At 34.0% G+C, this 18,139-nt stretch overlaps 1 protein-coding gene across 4 annotated transcripts in view; it reads left to right on the top strand.

The window, feature by feature from the left end:
• Positions 1–14,744, top strand: part of LOC143245203 (3',5'-cyclic-AMP phosphodiesterase 4B-like) — a 168,820-nt gene extending 154,076 nt beyond the window's left edge. For all 4 annotated transcript variants that reach the window (XM_076491261.1, XM_076491259.1, XM_076491260.1 and 1 more), the window contains exons 12-14: positions 8,435–8,557; positions 11,763–11,945; positions 12,801–14,744. In XM_076491261.1, the coding sequence (XP_076347376.1) occupies positions 8,435–8,557; positions 11,763–11,945; positions 12,801–13,064 (570 nt within the window). In that variant the 3' untranslated portion in view covers positions 13,065–14,744. The remainder of the gene's footprint in view (positions 1–8,434; positions 8,558–11,762; positions 11,946–12,800) is intronic.
• The last annotated feature ends 3,395 nt before the right edge of the window (positions 14,745–18,139 follow it).

The raw sequence follows: 18,139 nt of genomic DNA, 5'->3' as shown, positions 1-18,139 counted from the left end.
CTGTACTGTGTAGTTTGTTACTGATATGGTTATAATCTGTACTCTGTAGTTTGTTACTGATATGGTAAGAATCTGTACTGTTTAGTTTGTTACTGATATGGTAAGAACATGTACTGTGTAGTTTGTTACTGATATGGTTAGAATCTGTACTGTGTAGTTTGTTACTGATATGGTAAGAATATGTACTGTGTAGTTTGTTACTGATATGGTAAGAATCTATACTGTGTAGTTTGTTACTGATATGGTAAGAATCTGTGCTGTTTAGTTTGTTACTGATATGGTAAGAACCTGTACTGTGTAGTTTGTTACTGATATGGTAAGAATCTGTACTGTGTAGTTTGTTACTGATATGATAAGAATCTGTACTGTTTAGTGTGTTACTGATATGGTAAGAATATGTACTGTGTAGTTTGTTACTGATATGGTAAGAATATGTACTGTGTAGTTTGTTACTGATATGGTAAGAATCTGTACTGTGTAGTTTGTTACTGATATGGTAAGAATCTGTACTGTGTAGTTTGTTACTGATATGGTAAGAATCTGTACTGTGTAGTTTGTTACTGATATGGTAAGTATCTGTACTGTTTAGTTTGTTACTGATATGGTAAGAATCTGTACTGTTTAGTTTGTTACTGATATGGTTAGAATCTGTTCTGTGTAGTTTGTTACTGATATGATAAGAATCTGTACTGTTTAGTTTGTTACTGATATGGTAAGAATCTGTACTGTGTAGTTTGTTACTGATATGGTAAGAATCTGTACTGTGTAGTTTGTTACTGATATGGTAAGAATCTGTGCTGTTTAGTTTGTTACTGATATGGTAAGAATCTGTACTGTTTAGTTTGTTACTGATATGGTTAGAATCTGTGCTGTTTAGTTTGTTACTGATATGGTTAGAATCTGTACTGTGTAGTTTGTTACTGATATGATAAGAATCTGTACTGTTTAGTTTGTTACTGATATGGTAAGAATCTATACTGTGTAGTATGTTACTGATATGGTAAGAACATGTACTGTGTAGTTTGTTACTGATATGGTTAGAATCTGTACTGTGTAGTTTGTTACTGATATGGTAAGAATATGTACTGTGTAGTTTGTTACTGATATGGTAAGAATCTATACTGTGTAGTTTGTTACTGATATGGTAAGAATCTGTGCTGTTTAGTTTGTTACTGATATGGTAAGAACCTGTACTGTGTAGTTTGTTACTGATATGGTAAGAATCTGTACTGTGTAGTTTGTTACTGATATGATAAGAATCTGTACTGTTTAGTGTGTTACTGATATGGTAAGAATATGTACTGTGTAGTTTGTTACTGATATGGTAAGAATATGTACTGTGTAGTTTGTTACTGATATGGTAAGAATCTGTACTGTGTAGTTTGTTACTGATATGGTAAGAATCTGTACTGTGTAGTTTGTTACTGATATGGTAAGAATCTGTACTGTGTAGTTTGTTACTGATATGGTAAGTATCTGTACTGTTTAGTTTGTTACTGATATGGTAAGAATCTGTACTGTTTAGTTTGTTACTGATATGGTTAGAATCTGTACTGTGTAGTTTGTTACTGATATGATAAGAATCTGTACTGTTTAGTTTGTTACTGATATGGTAAGAATCTGTACTGTGTAGTTTGTTACTGATATGGTAAGAATCTGTACTGTGTAGTTTGTTACTGATATGGTAAGAATCTGTGCTGTTTAGTTTGTTACTGATATGGTTAGAATCTGTGCTGTTTAGTTTGTTACTGATATGGTTAGAATCTGTACTGTGTAGTTTGTTACTGATATGATAAGAATCTGTACTGTTTAGTTTGTTACTGATATGGTAAGAATATGTACTGTGTAGTATGTTACTGATATGGTAAGAATCTGTACTGTGTAGTTTGTTACTGATATGGTTATAATCTGTACTCTGTAGTTTGTTACTGATATGGTAAGAATCTGTACTGTTTAGTTTGTTACTGATATGGTAAGAACATGTACTGTGTAGTTTGTTACTGATATGGTTAGAATCTGTACTGTGTAGTTTGTTACTGATATGGTAAGAATATGTACTGTGTAGTTTGTTACTGATATGGTAAGAATCTGTACTGTGTAGTTTGTTACTGATATGGTAAGAATCTGTGCTGTTTAGTTTGTTACTGATATGGTAAGAACCTGTACTGTGTAGTTTGTTACTGATATGGTAAGAATCTGTACTGTGTAGTTTGTTACTGATATGATAAGAATCTGTACTGTTTAGTGTGTTACTGATATGGTAAGAATATGTACTGTGTAGTTTGTTACTGATATGGTAAGAATATGTACTGTGTAGTTTGTTACTGATATGGTAAGAATCTGTACTGTGTAGTTTGTTACTGATATGGTAAGAATCTGTACTGTGTAGTTTGTTACTGATATGGTTAGAATCTGTGCTGTTTAGTTTGTTACTGATATGGTTAGAATCTGTACTGTGTAGTTTGTTACTGATATGGTAAGAATCTGTACTGTGTAGCTTGTTACTGATATGGTAAGAATCTGCACTGTGTAGTTTGTTACTGATATGGTAAGAATCTGTATTGTGTTGTTTGTTACTGATATGGTAAGAATCTGTATTATGTAGTTTGTTACTGATATGGTAAGAATCTGTACTGTGTAGTTTGTTACTGATATGGTTAGAATCTGTACTGTGTAGTTTGTTACTGGTATGGTAAGAATCTGTACTGTTTAGTGTGTTACTGATATGGTAAGAATATGTACTGTGTAGTTTGTTACCGATATGGTAAGAATCTGTACTGTGTAGTTTGTTACTGATATGGTAAGAATCTGTACTGTGTAGTTTGTTACTGATATAGTTAGAATCTGTGCTGTTTAGTTTGTTACCGATATGGTTAGAATCTGTACTGTGTAGTTTGTTACTGATATGGTAAGAATCTGTACTGTGTAGTTTGTTACTGATATGGTAAGAATCTGCACTGTGTAGTTTGTTACTGATATGGTAAGAATCTGTATTGTGTTGTTTGTTACTGATATGGTAAGAATCTGTATTGTGTAGTTTGTTACTGATATGGTAAGAATCTGTACTGTGTAGTTTGTTACTGATATGGTTAGAATCTGTACTGTGTAGTTTGTTACTGGTATGGTAAGAATCTGTACTGTGTAGTTTGTTACTGATATGGTAAGAATCTGTACTGTGTAGTTTGTTACTGATATGGTTATAATCTGTACTCTGTAGTTTGTTACTGATATGGTAAGAATCTGTATTGTGTAGTTTGTTACTGATATGGTAAGAATCTGTACTGTGTAGTTTGTTACTGATATGGTAAGAATCTGTACTGTGTAGTTTGTTACTGATATGGCAAGAATCTGTACTGTGTAGTTTGTTACTGATTTGATAAGAATCTGTACTGTTTAGTTTGTTACTGATATGGTAAGAATCTGTAATGTGTAGTTTGTTACTGATATGGCAAGAATCTGTACTGTGTAGTTTGTTACTGATTTGATAAGAATCTGTACTGTTTAGTTTGTTACTGATATGGTAAGAATCTGTACTGTGTAGTTTGTTACCGATATGGCAAGAATCTGTACTGTGTAGTTTGTTACTGATTTGATAAGAATCTGTACTGTTTAGTTTGTTACTGATATGGTAAGAATCTGTACTGTTTAGTTTGTTACTGATATGGTAAGAATCTGTACTGTGTAGTTTGTTACTGATATGATAAGAATCTGTACTGTGTAGTTTGTTACTGATTTGGTAAGAATATGTACTGTGTAGTTTGTTACTGATATGGTAAGAATATGTACTGTGTAGTTTGTTACTGATATGGTAAGAATCTGTACTGTGTAGTTTGTTACTGATATGGTAAGAATCTGTACTGTGTAGTTTGTTACTGATATGGTTAGAATCTGTGCTGTTTAGTTTGTTACTGATATGGTTAGAATCTGTACTGTGTAGTTTGTTACTGATATGGTAAGAATCTGTACTGTGTAGCTTGTTACTGATATGGTAAGAATCTGCACTGTGTAGTTTGTTACTGATATGGTAAGAATCTGTATTGTGTTGTTTGTTACTGATATGGTAAGAATCTGTATTATGTAGTTTGTTACTGATATGGTAAGAATCTGTACTGTGTAGTTTGTTACTGATATGGTTAGAATCTGTACTGTGTAGTTTGTTACTGGTATGGTAAGAATCTGTACTGTTTAGTGTGTTACTGATATGGTAAGAATATGTACTGTGTAGTTTGTTACTGATATGGTAAGAATCTGTACTGTGTAGTTTGTTACTGATATGGTAAGAATCTGTACTGTGTAGTTTGTTACTGATATAGTTAGAATCTGTGCTGTTTAGTTTGTTACTGATATGGTTAGAATCTGTACTGTGTAGTTTGTTACTGATATGGTAAGAATCTGTACTGTGTAGTTTGTTACTGATATGGTAAGAATCTGCACTGTGTAGTTTGTTACTGATATGGTAAGAATCTGTATTGTGTTGTTTGTTACTGATATGGTAAGAATCTGTATTGTGTAGTTTGTTACTGATATGGTAAGAATCTGTACTGTGTAGTTTGTTACTGGTATGGTAAGAATCTGTACTGTGTAGTTTGTTACTGATATGGTAAGAATCTGTACTGTGTAGTTTGTTACTGATATGGTTATAACCTGTACTCTGTAGTTTGTTACTGATATGGTAAGAATCTGTATTGTGTAGTTTGTTACTGATATGGTAAGAATCTGTACTGTGTAGTTTGTTACTGATATGGTAAGAATCTGTACTGTGTAGTTTGTTACTGATATGGCAAGAATCTGTACTGTGTAGTTTGTTACTGATTTGATAAGAATCTGTACTGTTTAGTTTGTTACTGATATGGTAAGAATCTGTAATGTGTAGTTTGTTACTGATATGGCAAGAATCTGTACTGTGTAGTTTGTTACTGATTTGATAAGAATCTGTACTGTTTAGTTTGTTACTGATATGGTAAGAATCTGTACTGTGTAGTTTGTTACTGATATGGCAAGAATCTGTACTGTGTAGTTTGTTACTGATTTGATAAGAATCTGTACTGTTTAGTTTGTTACTGATATGGTAAGAATCTGTACTGTTTAGTTTGTTACTGATATGGTAAGAATCTGTATTGTGTAGTTTGTTACTGATATGGCAAGAATCTGTACTGTGTAGTTTGTTACTGATTTGATAAGAATCTGAACTGTTTAGTTTGTTACTGATATGGTAAGAATCTGTATTGTGTAGTTTGTTACTGATATGGTAAGAATCTGTACTGTGTAGTTTGTTACTGATATGGTAAGAATCTGTACTGTGTAGTTTGTTACTGATATGGCAAGAATCTGTACTGTGTAGTTTGTTACTGATTTGATAAGAATCTGTACTGTTTAGTTTGTTACTGATATGGTAAGAATCTGTACTGTGTAGTTTGTTACTGATATGGCAAGAATCTGTACTGTGTAGTTTGTTACTGATTTGATAAGAATCTGTACTGTTTAGTTTGTTACTGATATGGTAAGAATCTGTACTGTGTAGTTTGTTACTGATATGGCAAGAATCTGTACTGTGTAGTTTGTTACTGATTTGATAAGAATCTGTACTGTTTAGTTTGTTACTGATATGGTAAGAATATGTATTGTGTAGTTTGTTACTGATATGGTAAGAATCTGTACTGTGTTGTTTGTTACTGATATGGTTAGAATCTGTACTGTGTAGTTTGTTACTGGTATGGTAAGAATCTGTACTGTGTAGTTTGTTACTGATATGGTAAGAATCTGTACTGTGTAGTTTGTTACTGATATGGTAAGAATCTGTACTGTGTAGTTTGTTACTGATATGGCAAGAATCTGTACTGTGTAGTTTGTTACTGATTTGATAAGAATCTGTACTGTTTAGTTTGTTACTGATATGGTAAGAATATGTATTGTGTAGTTTGTTACTGATATGGTAAGAATCTGTACTGTGTTGTTTGTTACTGATATGGTTAGAATCTGTACTGTGTAGTTTGTTACTGATTTGATAAGAATCTGTACTGTTTAGTTTGTTACTGATATGGTAAGAATCTGTACTGTGTAGTTTGTTACTGATATGGCAAGAATCTGTACTGTGTAGTTTGTTACTGATTTGATAAGAATCTGTACTGTTTAGTTTGTTACTGATATGGTAAGAATCTGTACTGTTTAGTTTGTTACTGATATGGTAAGAATCTGTACTGTGTAGTTTGTTACTGATATGGCAAGAATCTGTACTGTGTAGTTTGTTACTGATTTGATAAGAATCTGAACTGTTTAGTTTGTTACTGATATGGTAAGAATCTGTATTGTGTAGTTTGTTACTGATATGGTAAGAATCTGTACTGTGTAGTTTGTTACTGATATGGTTAGAATCTGTACTGTGTAGTTTGTTACTGATATGGCAAGAATCTGTACTGTGTAGTTTGTTACTGATTTGATAAGAATCTGTACTGTTTAGTTTGTTACTGATATGGTAAGAATCTGTACTGTGTAGTTTGTTACTGATATGGTAAGAATCTGTACTGTGTAGTTTGTTACTGATATGGCAAGAATCTGTACTGTGTAGTTTGTTACTGATTTGATAAGAATCTGTACTGTTTAGTTTGTTACTGATATGGTAAGAATCTGTACTGTGTAGTTTGTTACTGATATGGCAAGAATCTGTACTGTGTAGTTTGTTACTGATTTGATAAGAATCTGTACTGTTTAGTTTGTTACTGATATGGTAAGAATCTGTACTGTTTAGTTTGTTACTGATATGGTAAGAATCTGTACTGTGTAGTTTGTTACTGATTTGATAAGAATCTGAACTGTTTAGTTTGTTACTGATATGGTAAGAATCTGTATTGTGTAGTTTGTTACTGATATGGTAAGAATCTGTACTGTGTAGTTTGTTACTGATATGGTTAGAATCTGTACTGTGTAGTTTGTTACTGATATGGCAAGAATCTGTACTGTGTAGTTTGTTACTGATTTGATAAGAATCTGTACTGTTTAGTTTGTTACTGATATGGTAAGAATCTGTACTGTGTAGTTTGTTACTGATATGGTAAGAATCTGTACTGTGTAGTTTGTTACTGATATGGCAAGAATCTGTACTGTGTAGTTTGTTACTGATTTGATAAGAATCTGTACTGTTTAGTTTGTTACTGATATGGTAAGAATCTGTACTGTGTAGTTTGTTACTGATATGGCAAGAATCTGTACTGTGTAGTTTGTTACTGATTTGATAAGAATCTGTACTGTTTAGTTTGTTACTGATATGGTAAGAATCTGTACTGTGTAGTTTGTTACTGATATGGCAAGAATCTGTACTGTGTAGTTTGTTACTGATTTGATAAGAATCTGTACTGTTTAGTTTGTTACTGATATGGTAAGAATATGTATTGTGTAGTTTGTTACTGATATGGTAAGAATCTGTACTGTGTTGTTTGTTACTGATATGGTTAGAATCTGTACTGTGTAGTTTGTTACTGGTATGGTAAGAATCTGTACTGTGTAGTTTGTTACTGATATGGTAAGAATCTGTACTGTGTAGTTTGTTACTGATATGGTAAGAATCTGTACTGTGTAGTTTGTTACTGATATGGTTATAATCTGTACTCTGTAGTTTGTTACTGATATGGTTATAATCTGTACTCTGTAGTTTGTTACTGATATGGTAAGAATCTGTATTGTGTCGTTTGTTACTGATATGGTAAGAATCTGTACTGTGTAGTTTGTTACTGATATGGTAAGAATCTGTACTGTGTAGTTTGTTACTGATATGGCAAGAATCTGTACTGTGTATTTTGTTACTGATTTGATAAGAATCTGTACTGTTTAGTTTGTTACTGATATGGTAAGAATCTGTAATGTGTAGTTTGTTACTGATATGGTAAGAATCTGTACTGTGTAGTTTGTTACTGATATGGTAAGAATTTGTAATGTGTAGTTGTTCGTCGCGTGTGTTTTGTTTTCCTCATATTATATTTGATTTACAGAACATAGTTAGTTAACAATAAGATAAATCACATGAAATAAGACTTGTTGGTTTAACAAAATTGGTTGTTATTTTTTTTTAATGAAATTTCAGGGTTCACTTCTGCAGTTTTAAAATAAGATGCGTTTCTCACACGCTATACTGTTTCGTACGTGTATATAAACAATAAGGTTTATATGTGGTGATACACTATTGTTTCGTATGTGTATATAAACAAAAACGTTTATATGTGATGATACACTATTGTTTCGTATGTGTATATAAACAATAAAGTTTATATGTGGTGACACACTATGTTGTTTCTTACGTGTATATTAACTATAAATATTTATACGCGCTTATATTCTACTTATGTGTACATACATTATAAAGGTTTATACATAGTTACACACTATATATAGTGGTTGTCTTTGATATTTCTAAACAGACATGATTCACTGTCTACGACTGTAGGTCAGAGCAACAGACATGTCGAAGCACATGAGTTTATTAGCAGACTTGAAGACCATGGTAGAAACAAAGAAGGTGGCTGGGTCAGGGGTACTTCTGTTGGATAACTACACGGAGAGAATACAAGTAAGTGTTAATTATCTTGTTAAGTACCCTTTTCTTCAGGGTACTTTTCAGAGTCTTTGTTACAAATCAGTTTCCGGGAAATTGTTTGTTTATTTGTTTTTGAATTTCGCACAAAGCTACTCGAGGGCTATCTGTGCTAGCCGTCCCTAATTTAGTAGTGTAAGACTAGAGAGAAGGCAGCTAGTCATGACCACCCACCGCCAACTCTTGGGCTCCTCTTTTACCAACGAATATTGGGATCGACCGTCACGTTAAAACGCCTCCACGGCTGAAAGGGCGAGCATGTTTGGCGCGACGGCGATGTGAACCCGCGACCCTCAGATTACGAGTCGCACGCCTTAACACGCTTGGTCATTTCCGGGAAATGGCTCAGTTTCAGCATCTGGTGTTTATTTCTATTGATCTTTTGACGATGGTGAATTTATAGAAAGAAAAAAAATGCGGGATTTCTGTTGGTTGATGGGTCAGTGACGTACTGTGTTTCGAAGTGTAGGTTTGGACAATGATGGGACCGAAATGGAGTAATTATTTGACTCTTCACTTAAATATCGTTTTACAAAACTGATTTCAGTGCTTGTACTTTTAAATAAAAAACAAACAATAGATCCGTAAAGAAATTAACTATAGACTTGTGAAATGATCAAAACTGAGACCTGATTAAGCTGTAGAACTGATTACCGCTGTTTATCTGACTGCAGCTATTGATTTGATTAGTTGTATAGATGTGACTAAGGTTGTTGATTTGACTACAGATGTAGATCTGACTAAGGTTGTTAATTTGACCGCTGATGTAGATCTGACTAAGGTTGTTAATTTGACTATAAATGTAGATCTGACTAAGGTTGTTAATTTGACCGCTGATGTAGATCTGACTAACGTTGTTAATTTGACTATAAATGTAGATCTGACTAATGTTGTTGATTTGACTACAGATGTAGATCTGACTAAGGTTGTTAATTTGACCGCTGATGTAGATCTGACTGAGGTTATTGATTTGACTACAAATGTAGATCTGACTAAGGTTGTTGATTTGACTACAGATGTAGATCTGACTACGGTTGTTGATTTGACTACAAATGTAGATCTGACTAGGGTTGTTGATTTGACTACAGATGTAGATCTGACTACGGTTGTTGATTTGATTACAGATGTAGATCTCACTAAGGTTGTTGATTTGACTACAAATGTAGATCTGACTAAGGTTGTTGATTTGACTACAGATGTAGATCTGACTAAGGTTGTTGATTTGACTACAGATGTAGATCTGACTAAGGTTGTTGATTTGACTACATACGTAGATCTGACTAAGGTTGTTGATTTGACTACAGATGTAGATCTGACTACGGTTGTTGATTTGACTACAAATGTAGATCTGACTAGGGTTGTTGATTTGACTACAGATGTAGATCTGACTACGGTTGTTGATTTGACTACAGATGTAGATCTGACTAAGGTTGTTGATTTGACTACAGATGTAGATCTGACTAAGGTTGTTGATTTGACTACAAATGTAGATCTGACTAAGGTTGTTCATTTGACTACAGATGTAGATCTGACTAAGGTTGTTGATTTGACTACAAATGTAGATCTGACTAAGGTTGTTGATTTGACTACAGATGTAGATCTGACTTAGGTTGTTAATTTTACCGCTGATGTAGATTTTACTAAAGATGATGATTTGACTACAAATGTAGATCTGACTACGGTTGTTGATTTGACTAGAGATGTAGATCTCACTAAGGTTGTTGATTTTACTATAAATGTAGATCCGACTAAGGTTGCTGATTTGACCGCTGATGTAGATCTTACTAAGGTTGTTGATTTAACTACTGATGTAGGTCTGACTATGGTTGTTGATTTGACTACAGATGTAGATTTTACTAAGGTTGTTGATTTGACTACAAATATAGATCTGACTAAGGTTGTTTATTTGACTACTGATATAGATCTGACTAAAGTTGTTGGTCTGACTATGGTTGTAGATCTGATTGTGGTTCATATGAAGGTGGTTAAATAATAAGCTAGTTAGGCCTAATACTAGCATATTATTGTGATGAATTTGTAGTATGCCATTCACCAACTTGTAAGTTTGCTGTTTAAGTTATAAAGATTACTACAAGTAAACATTAAAGGTTAATAATTTTCTTTAGCTAATGAACGTGGTCTAGATTGACAAATTTATTCGTAATACTTATCCACGCATCTTGTGGAATCATGTTTATCTCTTATTTACTTGTTAGTTTGTCTAGAAAGTGTGTGTATTTTCTTATAGTAAAACCGCATCAGGCTATCTGCTGAGCCCACCGAGGGAAATCGAACCCCTGATTTAGCGTTGTAAATCCGGATACATACCGCTGTACTAGCGGGGAGCTCTCTAGAAGGAAACTTCGTGTAGAAGGAAAGTCGAAGTTATAAATTAGAATTTACAACAGCTTACAAAGTAGCTTTTAAAAACTGGAAATAAATGGTATTATAATTATAATATGTTTCAGGTTTCTCTCGTCTTTCGTAACATGTTTAATGGTTTTTAGTTTTTAAAAGTATATCTCGAGGTTTTGTTGGCGTTTGTATTAGTTTTGGGTTGTTTTTCTTCGACTATCATATATGCTTTGGGTTTTCTTCGTCTTTTCTAAACTTGTTCGGGTCTTCTTCGACTTGCATAGCAATTTTCGAGGTTTCATTGACATTTACAGCATGTTTCGACTTTCCTCCATCTTTCAATTCACATTTACAGCATGTTTCGACTTTCCTCCATCTTTCAATTCACATTTATAGCATGTTTCGACTTTCCTCCATCTTTCAATTGACATTTACAGCATGTTTCGACTTTCCTCCGTCTTTCAATTCACATTTACAGCATGTTTCGTCTTTCCTCCATCTTTCAATTGACATTTACAACATGTTTCGACTTTCCTCCATCTTTCAATTCACATTTACAGCATGTTTCGTCTTTCCTCCATCTTTCAATTGACATTTACAACATGTTTCGACTTTCCTCCATCTTTCAATTCACATTTACAGCATGTTTCGTCTTTCCTCCATCTTTCAATTCACATTTATAGCATGTTTCGACTTTCCTCCGTCTTTCAATTCACATTTACAGCATGTTTCGACTTTCCTCCATCTTTCAATTGACATTTACAGCATGTTTTGACTTTTCTCAGTCTTTCAGAGCTTATTTCAGATTTTGTTTTCTTTTGTCCAGGTTCTTCAGAACATGATTCACTGCGCTGACTTGAGTGCCCCAGCTAAGCCACTAGAAACGTACAAAAAATGGGTTGACCTGTTAATGGAAGAATTTTTCCAGCAAGGAGACAAGGAGAGAGAACAAAATCTGGATATCAGCCCAATGTGTGATAGATACAACGCCACTGTCGAGAAGTCGCAGGTATGTAGCGGTCGAAATGTTTCTTAGTAGATTCATTTAAAACGTACCTTACAAAGTCCTAAATCTCCAACAGCCTCTAAAATACTATACATCCGTGTGATGAAAGGGAGCTAGTGTAGTTAGTGATAATGTGGGTGTTGTTAATTGGCAGTTTCGTTGCCACATCTATATGTGAGCTTTGTTACTTGGTGGCTTAGTCGCTAACCTCGAGGCCTGGCATGGCCAAGCGCGTAAGGCGTGCGACTCGTAATCCGAGGGTCGCGGGTTCGCGCCCGCGTCGCGCTAAACATGCTCGCCCTTCCAGCCGTGGAGGTGTATAATGTGACGGTCAATCCCACTATTCGTTGGTAAGAGAGTAGCTCAAGAGTTGGCGGTGGGTGGTGATGACTAGCTGCCTTCCCTCTAGTCTTACACTGCTAAATTAGGGACGGCTAGCACAGATAGCCCTCGAGTAGCTTTGTGCGAAATTCCCAAACAAACAAACGCTAACCTCGATATAGACTTTGCTACTTGGTGGTTTTCTTGTCACGCCACCATGTGGGCTTAGTTAGCAGCTTTCATTGCCACATCTCGATATTGGTTTTGTTGTTACACATTGATGCTGTTTCCACTGCTATATGGTTTTTAATTATAAGTGTGAAGATGGTAAAACTTAAGTAAGAATATCTGAAATTGTTATGATAAATTTATTCAATTAGAACTCGATAGATATATCAGAATGACGGATGATTAACATTGTGTTAAAATCAAACCTTTTTCTTTGTATTTTTATAGTTTCGTTATTTGTATTTTTGCTACTTTTCAAGGTATGTCGTTTGTTATTTCTTTGTAATTAAAATATGTTTTATTTCGTAGGTTGGTTTCATTGACTACATCGTGCATCCACTGTGGGAAACTTGGGCTGATCTAGTTTATCCTGATGCACGAGAGATTCTGGATAATATAGAAGCAAACAGAGATTGGTACCAAAATATGATACCAACCAGTCCCATTACTAGCGACGAGGGATTTGGTAACCATCGACCCCCAAGACGTCCCTCACAGGAAAATGGCAGCCATGAGTCTGATCTTGCTGCACTAGCAGAAAGAATCAAGTTCGAAATTACAATAGATAAATAAGAACAATAAAGTTCTGGTTCTGAACCATAACGTTAAATAAAGTATTCTATTTACTTCATTTTAGATGAGAACGAAAAACACGTTTTGTTCGTGACGTTTTCCTACAATAATCGAGTTAGTGCTCAACAATATTATGCTTCCCCTATCAATGTGACCTTCATCATGCTCCCTTTAAAGTTCTATTATTTTGCCATGGTTACCGTGAGTAGTTAGAGTTTTGGCGGGAATGGAGCGCTATTGTAAACCACGTGTAATTAGATTAGTGTAAATATAGGTGTTGTACATTTGTTTAGCAATCACAAGTTTCATATGTACGAACAATTCATTCGTGTAATCAGATAGTAGAACTTAGTAACGTAGTTTTATCTTGTTGCAGTTCTTTCTAATCAAGGGATATTTCTTTAAGATAAAAATGTCTTTACACAATACAAATCTATCTTTGTTTACGTTAAAAATAAGACATCTTTACCCCTGTTTTCTGCCTTATTGCAAGACAACTCTCCCATTGTTTTATGTGTTTAAGTTACCTTTATTCAAGTTTACTATTCCAATCAAGACATCTTTACATCTGTTTTCTGCCTTATTGCAAGACAACTCTCCCTTTGTTTTATGTGTTTAAGTTACCTTTATTCAGGTTTACCATTCCAAACAAGACACCTTTACCAATGTTTTTGCCCAACCCCCAGTAGCACAGCGGTATGTCTGCAGGCTTACATTCGTTTCAATACCCTTGGTGGACAGAGCACAGACAGTCCATCGTGTAGCTTTAGGCTTAATTCTAAACAATCAATCAATCAATCTACCTTTATTGTTGTTTTACTTCTTTATACGAGACACCTTTATCTTTGTTGTTTGTCTTACAAAAGACACCTGTTCCTTTGTTTTCTGACTTTTATAGGACATCTTTATCCGTGTTTCCTTTCTTTTACACGAGATACTTTTAACTTTGTTGTCTGTTATACAAGACGTTTACCCTTGTTTGTTTTCTCTTACAGAAGACATCTTTACCTTTGTTTTCTGCTTTATGGAACCCATGGTTCTAAATGAGAACAGTTTGATGTTCTTTACTTGTCAGTATAGAGTGTTTGCTCAATCCTTACCACAAGACAAAGCACTATTTATAGTTGAGGGTTAATGTTTATTAATAAATTATAAGAGATGCCTGATTGGTTAACTGTGAGAGCGATGGTCGATTGGCTAATCGTAAGAGATATTACTTACTGATTGATTATAAGAAAGATGGCTAACGTATTAATTTCAAAATAAGACAGTTGACTGATTCGTTAATTAGGAGAGAGGTAATTGATTGATTAATTATAAAACAGATGTCTGCACATGTAGGTCTGTTAACTGTTCACTGTAATCTTTCTCAATGTTTGTTTGAGTACTTAAACATTCAACGAATTATGATATATGTATGTATATATGATATCTTGTTTCGAAAATTTACTTGAAAAATTACATTTAAATTTTATTCTCGCCGTCAGATGTCTCCCTCACGAAAATACTTTTATTAATGAATATTAGCTTGAGCAAAAGAGTTTTGTTTTATGTGTCTTCATCTCATCTTCTTCTATTTTTTTTCCTTGTTTTAATATATTAAAAGTTAACTAACATTTCATTTGGATACAGTGTATGGGCTTGAGTGTTTTCGTTATTAATATTAAAGAAAATAATATTAACCTACGCCTTTCGAAATACGTTATTATTTAAGTTGTGTGCAACATTGTCTAAAACACAGAAAAATAAATAAAATAAAACCTGAAATAATTTTATTACCTCACACAAGATGGCGACAAATTTCCTTAACAAGAAGAAATGGACCTTTGCTAGAATCGTCTGGTGTTGCAAATTTAGCGTCACAGTGTTATCTCAGCCGATTGCAGATCCCTCTAGTGATTTAATATATCTCTGGTCGTACTCCGTGCATGTGAACTCACGTAAGAAGAAATTTTCGGAAATTGTAGTTTTATTTGTTTGTTTGTTTTTTTTAATTTCGCGTAAAGCGACACGAGGGCTATCTGCGCCAGCCTTCCCAAATTTAGCAGTGTAAATCTAGATGGGAGGCAGCTAGTCATCACCATCCACCGTCAACTCTTGGGCTACTCTTTTACCAACGAATAATAGGATTGACCGTCGTATTATAACGCCCTCACAGCTGAAAGGGCGAGTATATTTGGTGTGACGGGAATTCGAACCCGCGATTACGAGTCGAGTGCCTTAACCATTTGGCCATGCCAATGCCTTTATATGTTTCTAAGCTACACAATTACAATAAGTTATTTTTTTCTGCCCACCACGGATATCGAAACAAGATATTTAGCGTTGTTAGCTTACTGCTGAGTCACTAAGGTTTTACGTAGTAATTTTGGAACACTCTATATTTTTAACAAAGTCGAGTAACACAAGATGACTTAGTTGTACACTATAACTTATAAAACTGAATATCAGGGTTTGATACCTGTAGTTGGCAGAGAACGTGTAGCAGATTGTGTAGCATCACGCTTAAAAACAAGCAAAGGAAGGTAGTGGTAATTTTAATGTGCTCGCAGAAAACAAAACAATATGAACAAAGAAACAATGGTCAGAATACGGAGCAAAACGAATTAACGTTGAATTTTCTGTTTTTCTTCCACGGTAGGCTTAGTTCAATACTTATTTTTTGAATTAGAATTTTGCTTGTGCACTCTGAGTTATATAAAAATAGTCTTGTTGAAAATCTAGAAGAAAAAAAAAAGTAGTTATTAACAAGCTGTCTCGGTCCTTTGGTATCTGCGATAGTTTTGAATTTTAACATCTCTATGCCTAAAATTAACCCAAATTAATTTTTGTTTATTCTTTAGGTCCTTGAATGAAACTTATTTCATAGCAATTTGTTTTGAATATCGCGCAAAGCTAAACGAGAATTGTCTGTGTTAGTCGTCCCTAATTTAGCATTGAAAGACTATAAAGGGAAGGCAGCTAGTCATCGCTACTCGCCATCAGTTCTTGGGCTATTCTTTTTTTCAGCGAATAATGGCATCGACCATATTATAGTGTTGCCAAGTCAGCATACTATTATTATAAGAAATACTTGCCAGTTTATTATCAAGACAACATAATACCGCAGATAATAAATACATAAGATATTGTTATCAAGTCAACAAACATTTAAGCAAATACTGCTAATGATATGTTACATCAGGAATAATAAAATATAAGTTACAAAACATATCAAACTGGTTGTTTCCTTCATGCAAAATAGCAATATATATTGGGTTGAGGAATAATTCGTGAGCGTTTCTTCAAGTTAAACAAATATATTCATAAATGAAACGCTTTCGCAAAATATTTCATGTCATTTGGTAGATAATTTTTTGCTCTAATAGATGGTGTGTTTGATTTTCATATGTCTTTAATTTTTGCTTTCATTTTCAGCTCATTAAATGGACTGTCAAGTGGACAAAATCGAGCATTTTCGACACCATCTGCTTTTCGCGTTTAATTTCTTGCAATTTCGTTTAAAACAATGTATACTTTTCCTAGGTATTACATGAAATAAAGTATCATAATAAATGTTTTGGGTGTAACGTGTTCATGCATTGAAGTATTGTACAGTCTTGCATGTAATGCTTGAATGAAATTAGTTAAAAACGCTCACGAATTATTCCTCAACGTAATAGAAAAGCTATACATGTTGATTGTCCACTCTAATTAGTTCCGGCATGGCCAGGTGGTTAAGATACGCGACTCGTAATCCCGAGGGTCTTAGGTTCGAATCTCTGTCATATCAAACATGCTCGCTCTTTCAGCCGTGTGGGGGTTATAATGTGATGGTCAATCTGACTATTCGTTGATAAAAGAGTAGCTCATGAGTTGGCGGTGGGTGATGATGACCAGCTGACTTCCCTCTAGTCTTACACTGCTATATTAGGGACGGCTAGAGCAGATAGACCCCGTGTAGCTTTGCGCGAAATTCAAAACAAACAAACCCCGTACTTGTAAGGCGCGATGTCATCCATTATAAATAAAACTTTTTATAGTTATCTCTAACAACTCTTACTTATGAAGTAAATTACATTAAACGGGCCTGACAGAAGAGGTTAACACCTGAGATAAATTACTGTGACAAGTGCTATTGTTTATCTATGACCAAGATACAAAAAGTGTTTTTGAAGGTAGAAAAATAGCGAATTAAATGAATAATGAAATAGTGCAATCAGTAATAAAATATTAATAGTCTAATTAGGTTATAATAAAATAAACTTAATTTATAACAGAAGCTAAAAGAGACATATGACAAAACTAATATGACTTTATCTTCTCTCAAACTTGATGAGAATACCGAGTGGGAAAACAAAAGTAATAAAGTTAAAAATGCCCCAAAACATTTTTCAGATTTAAAAAAAAACACGGATTGGATCGGTTTATTATTTAAGTTAATAACGTCTCCTACTGGCTCGTGAAAGGCCTCTTATAAATCTCTTAGATATTCTGCAAAATTACTAATCATATAGTCGGCAGCAGAAGGTTATTGAATTGAAATGAGGAAAAATGAACGATCTTGGAACTTAAAAAACAAGGAAAACCATGTTTACCATGTAAGTTTATGTTTAGAATGAAACAAAGTTGATACTTTTATCGTGAAAAATGTTAGAATTACTCTGATCCATAAGTTACAGATTAAGTTGGATGGTTTTTAGAACTACTCTGATCCATAAGTTACAGATTAAGTTGGATGGTTTTTAGAACTACTCTGATCCATAAATTACAGATTAAGTTGGATGGTTTTGAGAATTACTCTGATCCATAAATTACAGATTAAGTTGGATGGTTTTTAGAACTACTCTGATCCATAAATTACAGATTTAGTTGGATGGTCCTTAGAACTACTCTGATCCATAAATTACGGATTGAGTTGGATGGTCCTTAGAACTAGTCTAATGTATAAATTACATATTTAGTTGGATGGTCCTTAAAACTAGTCTAATGTATAACTTACAGACTTAGTTGGATGGTCTTTAGAACTACAGTGGAGCGCCATTAAGCCACGTACCAGTAAACCGCGAAATCGCTTAAGCCGCTGTAGCAAGTCT

This window comes from Tachypleus tridentatus, chromosome 2 (assembly GCF_004210375.1).
Source record: "Tachypleus tridentatus isolate NWPU-2018 chromosome 2, ASM421037v1, whole genome shotgun sequence".
Classification (NCBI taxonomy): Eukaryota; Metazoa; Arthropoda; class Merostomata; order Xiphosura; family Limulidae; genus Tachypleus; species Tachypleus tridentatus.
Note: the sequence above shows the minus strand (reverse complement) of the source record. Positions and strands in the feature narration are given on the sequence as shown.